Source organism: Uranotaenia lowii, chromosome 2, assembly GCF_029784155.1.
Source record: "Uranotaenia lowii strain MFRU-FL chromosome 2, ASM2978415v1, whole genome shotgun sequence".
NCBI lineage: Eukaryota > Metazoa > Arthropoda > Insecta > Diptera > Culicidae > Uranotaenia > Uranotaenia lowii.
The window spans coordinates 51,320-62,893 of record NC_073692.1 but is presented as its reverse complement, the minus strand read 5'-3'; the positions used below and the strand labels follow the sequence as shown (position 1 = coordinate 62,893).

The window sequence follows — 11,574 nt, the reverse complement described above, 5'->3', positions numbered from 1 at the left end:
ATTTTCCCAATTATTTACTAGGCGATTTTGCCAGTAGTTTGTGTTAAACGTGATGTAAAAAAAGTTATTTAAAGGTGTTATCATGTTTCGGCTTGTGGGTTTAACTGGACAGATTTTCTGGTTTGCAGCAGGGAAGATTTAGAAGTTGCACTATCCGCAGTAACCGATCTGCCTTGGGATTACGATGGAATTTTCCAATCAATAAATTTATGGCGAAAGCGTAATGTAAGTATTTGAAATCGAAGTGGTGTTCTATAAATGTTCTTTTATTTAAAAACGCGAGAGACAATTATTTAGAAATTCAGATAAATTTCACTCGAACGTCATAGTGTAGTTCACTTGACCGGTCACTTAAGTGAATTCACTTGACCCATCACTTAAAATTCAAATGAAATTACGTATGGCGCGAATTTACTACACAGCAAGAAAAATTCGTGTAAATTTAGATCGAAAACGATGCACGAAAACGGAACATCGATTTTGATGTAAAATTCTATCACGGTGTATTTTTTCCGAGGATGTAATTTTTGAGGCGTGTAAATTTAGATCGAAATCAATGCACTAGATTGGATCACAAAAGCCGTCGTGTAAAAATACACAGGGATGTAAATTTTAAAATTTATTATCGTAAATATTGATATTTGTTCTACATATTAAGGGTTTTGCTTTTGTCTTGAATAAATACGCCGCATGTATCATTTTTAATTCACATTTATTTCCAAAACTGAACATAAAAAACACCATTCGGAAAGCGTCAGGCTGGAATTGTTGTTGCATCCGATGACTCCCAGCACGGGGATGTTTTTCGAATCAGCATGATCAGCATCCTCGAATGGTTCCGGAAATCATAATTTTTCGGTCAGCATCCTGCACACTTGAATTGTTCTGACAAAAGTTTCTCCGGATAATCACTGGCCGGATATCAGCCGCTGCGAAAAATCTGACCTTGCTATAATGGAAAGAAAACTAATCAGTTTCAACCATATTCTTCATTTCACGTCTTATATACTTACTACTAAGCCTCTTAAAGTGCTCCTGTAGCTACGCCTTTGAATGACTCATTTCCGAATAATTTTCCGACTTATTTACTTTGTGCCCGACGCGCAAACTAACTTGAAATATAAAAAGACACAATTTAAATATTTGCATTCAATTTTAAATCAAACAGATATAATTTTACACTGTTTGTGATATAAATTTCATTGACCGGTTGATTTTTGCATGATGCAATGTAAAATTAAATCAAAACAGTTTATTTCTATTCAGTTTTGGAAAATAGACTAATATTACATCGAAAGAAGTTTAAAATTACATCTTTTTGTAATTACACTCAAGAAAAAATAGATCAATCGTGTTTTAGATTCCGTGTACTTTTAGAAATTTTTTGCTGTGTACAGATGTCACTTACTTTTAAAGTGAAAATTATTTTGCGTGTATGGTTCAGATCCAAAAATCCAACGCAAAAAATAATGAGCCTGAAAAATTAATCCTCAATTTGAAGCCCTTTTCAAAAGAATTGAATTCCTATCGATTGAGAAAATAATAATTTTTATTGCCATTTCATATAAAACGCCAAGTTTTCATAACTGTTTTTGTTAGTATGCAAGCATGCTGTGTACAAGTGAGGTTAAGCGCAATACCTATTATTTTCCATGTACTATGAGGAAACATAACATTTTGCATATTTATTCATCCAGGAAACAGAGACAGGCTTGAAATTATATATATATTTTTTTTTGCTGATTTTAAATCCTTATTTTTTTGTATGAGTAGAATGAAATGAATTAAATAAAAATTAGTCAAAAATTGCAGATTTGGCTTGTTAGGCAAGCGCGAAGTGAAGCAATTTCCGAGAATGAGGTGAGACCATTTTCATGGCCGTCGAGACTCTACTCATTGGTTGGCGGTTGCGTGATGATGATGGATCGAGTCGTTATTCCGAAGAGTTTCCAGAAACGGACCCTGAAGCAAATTCATCAGGGTCATTCCGGAATCAAGCAATAAAAAGCCACTGATCGAGGCATCGTTTTCTGGCCCCAAAACAACAACGACATCGAAAACAAAGTATGAAAGTGCTCAAGCTGTGTCAGTGCTGAAAAAATTTCCATTTCAAGCAACCCCACAGCCGTGGCAGTCAGCCGATGGTCCGTCTGTTACCCAGGTGATAATTCTCGGTTTACGGATTGTATTCCAGGCCACGGCGAACCACCGCGTACCACCGCGTAGTTTGCTACTCTAGGTCCATGGGTACAATGGGAAGACTCATGCTATACTCCGTATATACAGTAGGAGGTAAACTCCACCTGGGGCCACATACCTAGTGCTTCAATAGTGGGAGGTCTATTCGCGCTAGTGCGCTCCAATGCAACACTCATTAGCGAGACCACTCAGCAAAATCTTTCCACCTTACGATTCGAAGTCTGAACTCCCCTCTTATGACTCGAGATCCGACCCCTCCTCGCATCGACTCGAGGTTGTCTTATCCTCAAACGATTCAAGGCACGATTCTGATCTCTCCTCGTAATGACTTGAAGTAACCAGTTATACCCCTCCTCTTGTTGATTAAAGGCCTGATCTCTCCTCTTGCGACCTCAGACCCGACCTCTTATCATAAAGACTCAGGGTTGACCACATAAACCTCTCGTCCTGAACATTCGAGGTCTGACCTCTTCTCTAACGACTCGAAGCCCGACCTCTTATCTCCCGGATTCGAGGTTTGCCACCTTTATGCCCGTAGTGTGCCGATCGAAAGCAGCTTAAGCCAGACTCGCGCCCGTCAGAGCACGAGTCGGGATGATTCCCGAAGAAGATGTCATCCTACTCCGACACGAATGGCTTACCCGGCGTCGAGAGCTCTACCCGCGGAAATTCTTCGATCGTGGACTAACCCTTTCCCAATGATTTCCACAGCGAAGAAGGTCAAGTCTTATCAACGCAGCTTCGGTCGTTGGGAACCGCACTACTCGGATACTCCCCGAAGGTGGAGCATCCTACGCACGAACGCGGCGTACCCACGGCATCCGCTACGCAGAAGTTGTTGCCTTACCTTTGTAGCTTCAAACCGTGGGGTCGGACGCACACTACTCAACAGCCCGGTCTTCTTTTATCCCTTTGGCTGGCAAACCAAGGATTTTGGTGTTCTTTTTCTGCCCGTCGTTTGCCAGATCGGGAGACTCCTAGACTCCTAGACTCGCGCTTGTCACGGCCTTGTCCTAGACTCGCGCTTGTCACGGCACACATTCCGGACTTCGAACGCTACAACTTGGATGTCTCCTGACAGTGACGACATCCTACACCGACTCAAGAGGCTCGACGCGAGAACCTCTCTACCCGTGGGTATCCCCTAACAGTGGTTAACCCTCTTCCTGTGAGGTCCGCTACGAGGAAGGTATAGTCTTATTCCCGCAGTTTCTCTCTTAGGAAGCGGCGCTACTCGAATACTCCCCGGCGGTGGGGTATCCTACACACGTTCGCGGTGTACCCATGGCCTCCGGCTACGCAGAAGATGATGCCTTATTTTTGTAGCTTCGATCAAGGGACCGCACAGTGCGGTGATCCCATAGAGCCGATGGACAAAAGTCGGAAAAAGTTTTAATTCGATAAAATATTTGTTTAAATGTTCATTTTTTGAAAGTACGTCAGAAAAACTGTGTTTTGAAAGTTTCTTCTCAATTTGGATTTTTCAAGCCGTAAAATCCATGGCTCAAAAACCAATATTATGAAGATTTTCAATCTTTCTTATAGAAGATTCTTTGTATCTGTCAAATATTTGCTCTAATGTACGATTATGTTTGGTATTGATAATGTAACACATGGAAAATAACTGAATACAACAATTTCCTTTTCAAGCGATTATGGAATTCATGGGAACTTTGCCGATGTATGCTTCATCTTAGGTCAAAATATTTCAAAATTCAAACCACAAGATTCATATAATTTTTCAATGAGATTTCAAAGCCAAAACCATATCAAAAAACCATTTTTATTCAAAATCTTTATTACAAATATATTACTGATAAGTTCAATAAGAAAAATTCACTTTATTTCGGTTTTTCGTTTTACCACAACGGTTCTTTTTCGAAGAAATTTCATTCCTGTGGTCTAGAAATGACCCTTCGTAAATTGCTCACATCTCTGTTAGCGCAAAAAAACGCAATTCAGCAAGCATAGTGGTTTTCAGGATGAAATTCCCTTGCATTTGAATATAAAATGGTAGTGACGTCTAGTGACGCGAATTTGTTCTGACTAGCTGAAGTTGAGCAATTTTTGTTGATGAAACTTACAAAAATAATGGTAAATTAAAAGGTAGCTGTAAGACCAAAACGATTTTTTCTCAGTAAAAAACACAATACGACACGCGTTGATGTTCAATCTTCAACTTGTAGAACGAAGAATTTGAATTTGCTGCGAAACTTGTCAACGGTAAACAAAGGTTTCAAAAAAGTGTGAGTTTTCGAAAAAAAAATTTGTCCTTGCCTTCTTAATGCATCGACTTTGAACAAATGCTGCGCGTGAAGGAAGCAAAATTATGTCAAAAGGATGTTCGTTCATGAAGCTTCAACCTCTTTCCAATTGATTGGTAAAGTTGAATTTAATGTTTGATAAACTAAAATTTTGGACTTTTGTCCACTGGGCACCGAACTGTGGACCGGACGCACACTACTTGGATGCTCCCCGTCGATGGAGTCATCCTACACCGTTCAAGGACTGCCGTTGACTCCAAAAGGGGAGATGCTACCGAGGGAGCGAATTATATTAAGGTAGCCTTGACTTTCAGTTGCTAGGGAGATCTAATGAAATTTTCACTTGTTAGTTAGTCTTCATTAAGAACAAGGTGGCATACATTAATAACGTAAACAAAAAAGCTCTTTTTTGACCCCCTCCCCCCGTGTGTCACAAATCGTAACGCTGCGATGCACCTCCCTCTGAAAATTACGTAACGCTGATAAATACCCCCTCCCCTTTATTTTTTTTTATTTTAATCTCCAAAATACATACAACAAAATAAATTAAGTTAATATCTGTCCGGACCGCTTCTTAATACTCAATAATAGCTTCGTTCAATCTAAATTATAAGTTGGTTTAACTGGTAGTTGTTCAATGAGCCAATGTTTTAGTCGAAACTAGTCGGGTTGTTGTTTAATGAAGCAAGTTAAAACTAGTCAAACCCGATCTAGCTCAGCCGCAGGATTCTTTTCGACCTTGTAGAAATCGATCGAAGTCCATTAGACAGAGACAGGTGATGAACTGTCAATTCATTTATACTTGTTTTGGTCTATTTCGACCCGACTTTATTAAACAGACTTGATGGTAACTCTCTGTAAACACTTCTTGATTGTCTTATTCCGAGTTGCCGAGAATTTATGAAAATTTTCTCGTCGATTCAGATATTATTTAGTTTATTATCACAAATTTGGATGGATCTACGAACTATTGTGGTTAAAACCCGAAATCACTGCTTTTAACCGAGAAAAACAACATTCCCATTGGATTTTCTACCTGTCGCGGTTCAAAACGCCCTGGCATCAGCTTTGTCGCGCTTTCCAATGCGCTCAGCTTGACAGGTCTGCGCTTTTTCCATGGAGATCAAATGAGAGCAGGTATGTCGTGTGAACGCGTTGCGCTGCTTGTCGCCTCAGCTTGACATCAGCCTAAGAAGTCTCTCTCAGAATCTTTTATAACAAGAAAAGATACAAAATAGCTAAAATCATGTTTTTTTTAACGAACCCAAATACATACAGGATCTCAATGGCACTTGATGTTAGAATCCTTTTTCTTAAATCGAAGGGTACATCTTGCGAAGATATGATGGCTTAGCATCTTACAAATGCTGAAACCACCAACCTTCAAAAAGTGTACTATGTATGCCGTGACCGGGATTCGATTCGATCTCATGCCTGCTGGCTTAGAAGACTTGAAGGCTATTTTTAAGCCACGGGCTGCGGCTTTGAAGCTGTTGAAGCTTACAAATTTAACAAATTTGGTTTGCTCATCGTTCCCCTGCAAAAATTGCATGACATCAAAATAGCTGCGATTAAAATAAAAATAAAATAAAGGAAGAATCGTTACGTAACGATGAGCTGTAACCAGTGCGTTAGTTTACCGTTTAGTGAAGTGAGAATCATAGTTTAAATTGCGAAAAACACCATCAAGATTCAAGGAGGTGCTTTGGGGAGGAACGGAGAATGACCACTCCAAGATACCGAACGCGTAGAGGCAGCGTGATCAGGTCAACAGAGCGCTAGTCGACACCAGGTGGAGCTGAAGGACGCGTTATGGTAACGGTAACGCTAACGCATCGAAGCGTAACAGGACATGATGGGAGGAATTACTGGACGGACCTCAAATGTCTATGACCGGAGTACGGGGTCAATAGCCTTGCTAAGAAATAGGCTCATTTGGATCCGCAAGCTCGAGACGTCGACTTCACCATACCACACAACCGCACAAAGCTAGTAGGCAAACCAGCAAGTTATCTGGGACACACCTTTTAACCAGGTAACCGCCATTTTGAACCCCGTACCCGGCGTCCGACTAATCCATTTCCGTATCCCATCATGTGCCTTAGGACCCCGTAATTTTTGGCTGAACAACAACATCAGCTCCACCGGTCGATCCACCGAAGGTTTGCCCTTGAGGTCGCCATCCAGGGAACCACCAATCCGCTACACCTAAACTGCGAAAGGTCGTGAACTACCAGCCGATACCCAGCGTGCTTCGTCCGTCGTCGCTACAACCCACCAAGAGATCCTTGGATCCCTGTCACCAGCCGTCGGGAAGACGCGAGAAGGTTATCGAGCCGAAGCCAACCCACAACACCGTCACGGCACCATTGTCACCACCGCAACACGAGGTAGGACCATTTAAATTCCTTGGGGAAAACCCTCATATCGGGGAAGTGAACCACCACAAAGCCATTCGCCTAGTGTCACGTTAGTGCTTTACGTTTTCGGGAAAATAAAGTGGGAGTTCTCTTAACCGATCTAAAGTGTTTCCTTGATTCCGCGATTCCTTTTACGAGTGCCGACCCTGAGGCTAGAGGGGGGTTCTTGCTCCGCTGAGCAGTAGGCTAGTCCGTTGGTTACAGAGCATACCTCCCACCCTCCCCTATGTCACAATTCGTAACGCTTGAGCTTACTCCCTCTCCCCCTAGGAGCGTTACGTTATAAATGGATGTCCCATAAGCGCATTTATCTAAACAGTCCAACACGTGGTTAATTTTTTTTGGGGTAGGTACAAAGGGTCAAAATTGGTTGACATAAAATGTAGTGGTTTTTGAACGAAAAATCTGGTTCTGTCATATAAATTTCAAAACAAAATTAAAACCGTATAGTTGCGCTGAATCAGGGCTAAAGCTTCCAATATTGAACAGATTTTTTTTAATCGTAAAAAAGTATAAAAAGTTATTGGTGGTGTATAAATTTATCAATTTGAAATGTTCCATACAAAGCTTGCAGCGGTTTAGTGGTCATAGACGTTGCTTAATTTTAATAATTTTCACTATTTTTCTGTTCTTTCTACTGATTTTTGTGCTTCTTAGGAAAAACTTGTACTGTACGGTAAATTCTACAAACATCTTTTATGGTGTTTTTTGATTATTCATTAAAGTTGTAGTCAAAACGTTTTTTACTTCTCACCAGTTCAACTGCGTGAATTATTGTTTAGAAAAAAATGTTGTAAATTAAGAGAACTTTATTTATCTCTAATTTAGAAGTTGTTACAAAAAAAACTTAAGTTTTAATTGTTTAGAAAGTATAACGTTTGAGATATTTTTTTTTACATTTTATAATTGATAATTATAGTTTTGATACAATAAAATTGTTAGAAATCTTTTAAAATACTGAATAAAGCTTAAAAATTTTTTTAAAAAAACTTCGAGACCATATATGGGCTTGTAAGCAATAGTTGGTTGAAAAGATGAAGAATTTTGCTATAAGAATGACAAAAGCTGGTTTTCTTTTCCGTTTTAATTCAGAAATAAAGAAAACAAAATCAATTTTGTGACTAACTGTAGGAATATATGCATTAAAGAAATTTGCGTACTTTTGGAGAAATTATAGAATATTACAATTTTTTTAGTTTTCTAAAAATGGCAGAATTTTATTTTTAAAAAGCGTTGTTTGTTTAAAAGTATTTTTTTTGGTAATTCCTGAATGCTTTATTGAATGGAGGAATACATTAGAATAAATAAATAGATTCAAAATCAGTTTTTTTATGTAGGTTGGTTAGATAATCAGTTATCAATGATTGATTATCAGGTATCAGAAAAGGGATAGGCTTAATAACGGCACGTTATCCAAACAAGCGGGAAAATTGTGCCTAACTTTTTTTTTCTCACAGGAAAATTTCCAAACGCAGTATGACCAAAATTAAATTAATGTACAAAATCTGTTCCTCACGATTAAAATGATCAACATTCGCAACACACTTTAGGCTCGAATGAACAATTCCAGCATACAACGCGTATAATTGCGCACATGTTGTTGAAAGAATGAATGCAGCTTGGACGACAGATTTACACTAATTCTAGTTGAATTTTCAACAACAACCCACCTCATCTTTGCCGCCGTGGCCCGGATTGTGATACTCGGACAGCTGATACTCATCTCGGTTATTGTTGATGTAGTTATTTCGGTTGTTGCTACCGCTACTGCTGCTGCTGATGCTGCTACTGCTGCTAATGTAAGCGACATGTGAAGATTTGCTGCCCAACTCCCTAGTGTTTCCAACGACCACGGACCATCGATGAACCGAAAACAAATTGGGGGAGAAAAAAGGGAAATTTAGTTTCTTGCTCGCGATAAGTAAGGGTTGGTTTTGCTTGGGGCTCCATGGCAGTGTTTAGGGTCACCTCAATCAGTCATCAGCAGAATGTTGTTGGGGGGTTGATTTCACGATGTAATTTTTTTCTTTAATACAGAAGGTGCAAAAGTGGGTTGTGATTTGGAAAATCGATACCCATACAACACCGACGCCTATGGCTATAGCCACTGACGTCCGTAATTGTCCGTGTCACCGAAAGTTAAATTATTAATAATCACTACAAGGATTGGAAGAAGTTTTGGGGAAATGTGACTTGGGGAGGGATGTGTTCACCTTATGAATAAGAACACCAGATGTGAAACTAACTTACCTAAGGTTAAACACCAGCAGCACCAGAACGGCGAAACATAAAATAAGAAAGAAACACTTTTTCGGCGATACCTTGGGGAATCTCATGATCGATGCATTTCAATTATTTATATGGAGGCGGTGTGGTGCACTCTCTTATGTCTTGCCTGGTCTCCCGTACAGTTTGTTAGGATTTTATACTACTTTTAGAATTTGATTTTGTCGTAAAAGATTTCTGAGTGCGTGTAATCTGTCTATTTCTTCCGTTTTCTAATGTAGGTATTCGAGATAGACGGCAAGCGTGATGGTTACGATGTTGCAATCAGGGACAAAAGTGGGCGGATGTTGGGTGCAATTGTCGTTTGCGTTTTAGTAGTGCAAACACATTAGCAAGTAGGATCTTATGTAACTATTTGTTTGCAATAGTCCTGGTTGAAAGGATATCATCAGAATTCACAACATGTTTGCCAACTTTTTCTGTCACTGTTCACGGCAGAGTCCTTGAATGTACACCCGATAATAGTCATCACAACACTGGTACTCGTTCAGTCACTAGTATTTTTTTTCTACAAAATTGCAAACTTTAAAACTTTTTACACAGCACGCCTGCTTTGCTCAGTTTTCATGCACGATTATCGATATCAGAGAAATAACCATAAATCGAGTAGCAAGCTCTACTAGGTGCGATCTGAATATGACTAATCGCAGTAGGTCACGTTAGAATCAACATGGCCATTCTGTGGATGTGAAAACAGCCCTTCCACATTCCTCCGAGTGATTTCCATCAAAGTGAGCCCATGAAAAATTTTTGAAACCCCAAACTCAACGTGTCATGCCGCTAGAAAACAAATTGGACCATTAAAGTGATAACGAAAATTTCACGCTGTCTGGCGCTCTTGTACGCCTCTTTTTTCCATTTTTTAGCTAACATATATTATATGTTTATCATTCCGCACTGTTTTCCACAGACTGTAACACGGCACTGGTTCAATATCGAACAGCGTTTTAGTTTTTTCCAGTCAGTCGGTAGGACCAGTAATCACAAACTCCACACAACTAGAACTGAAAACCATTACATTTGGTGAAAAAGAGTCGCGAAAAAATCAACAATTCCCACCCGGTGGCGGCCCACCGAACATCTTCCTCTGTTCCGTACACACCCAGGGTATCGCCTTCGCTAGGCACAGGATCTCTGGCAGGCAGTTGTGTATGTATGTTACTTCACGCGAATCTGAAGGCAGGCAGGCAGGCAGGCAAGAGAATCCGCGCACCCTTCAGTTGTGCCGTCACCCCTGGATGTGTGTGCCTTTCGATGGAAAGAAACAACGTCCAAACAACCCTCCTCGTCGTCACGATATCCTTTTTATCCTGCGAGAGCTGCGCTAGGGTGGTTTGATGAGATTGGAAAATTACGGTTTGTTTCCGAAGTTTTGAATCGTTTGAAAATCATGACCTGGTTGTCTGCTGAGATTTTTTTTTATTGTGCTCATCTGGTAGATTTATGTCACACGTGTCATTATCAATAACACTATGTAGGGCACTGTGGGGTGGGGTAAGTTTGAGCGAGCACGTCAACTACGCTTTTTATGGCCTGACTGTATTTAACATCTGGTTGAAATCGTAGAAAAAATCTGTTTAGGTGGTTTAATTAATAAATCACATCTGCAGGTTTACATGTATGCTCATTCAGTAAACAACAATCGATACTAGACACATAGTTGATATGCAGTTGAGGTATTTTTATCGAAAAAATATTTAGAAAATTAATGAAATAAAACTTATCATGAAGTCATCTGAAAGATTCAGCAATCTTTCAGCCGTCCACATTTTTTAGAGCAATAGACTTTTCAAGTCATAGTAAGCCTAGAACTGGTTATTATCGCCCGAACCATAAAATTTACTCTACCCGCATGAAACATCTATTGAGCGAATTCAATAAAAAAAAACTCGCATTTGCTTCTAGATAACCTTTGCATGGCTTAAATTAAACTCGTATCTCGTAGGCCGAACTGCTTTCGTACGTCTGGGCTCTGTTTACTCGACACCTTTCAAAATTACCTTGGGAGTGCCTCAGGGAAGTCACTTGGGACCTCTTGACTCCTCTCCATCAACGATTTGAATGCTACTCTTGAGTCAGAAAAACTGCTGTACGCCGACGACCTCAATATTTTCCAAACAATTTCTTCGTTAGTCGACTGCTGAGCTCTCCAAAAGGATATTGACTGTCTCCTTGATTGGTGCCATCAAAACAGCATGACTACAAATTGTCAACTTGTCTAACTTGAATCGCACATCGGTCGTCAAAGACCTTGGTATCACTTTAGACAACAAGCTAAACTTTTCCTAGCATATTTGCACGACAGTAGCCAAAAGTTTCACGGTTCTAAGCTTCATACGATGGAACACGCACTTTTTTAGTGACTTCTACAGTCTGAAATACTGTATTGTGCTCTTGTGCGTAGC

The 11,574-nt window shown here is 39.9% G+C and overlaps 1 protein-coding gene and 1 long non-coding RNA gene across 2 annotated transcripts; both read right to left on the bottom strand.

The window, feature by feature from the left end:
• Positions 1-695: 695 nt before the first annotated feature.
• LOC129741567 (uncharacterized) lies at positions 696-1,141 on the bottom strand. Its single transcript, XR_008736457.1, has 2 exons — positions 1,014-1,141; positions 696-949 (listed from the first exon to the last, which is right to left on the bottom strand). It is a non-coding gene; the product is annotated as an uncharacterized LOC129741567 (long non-coding RNA).
• A 3,559-nt stretch (positions 1,142-4,700) lies between these two features.
• Positions 4,701-10,429, bottom strand: LOC129747938 (uncharacterized). The gene is made up of 3 exons (XM_055742367.1): positions 9,134-10,429; positions 8,554-8,716; positions 4,701-4,790 (listed from the first exon to the last, which is right to left on the bottom strand). Exons 1-3 carry the CDS (start codon positions 9,217-9,219, stop codon positions 4,701-4,703), a joined length of 339 nt encoding a protein of 112 aa, XP_055598342.1. The 5' UTR covers positions 9,220-10,429.
• Between the last annotated feature and the right edge of the window lie 1,145 nt (positions 10,430-11,574).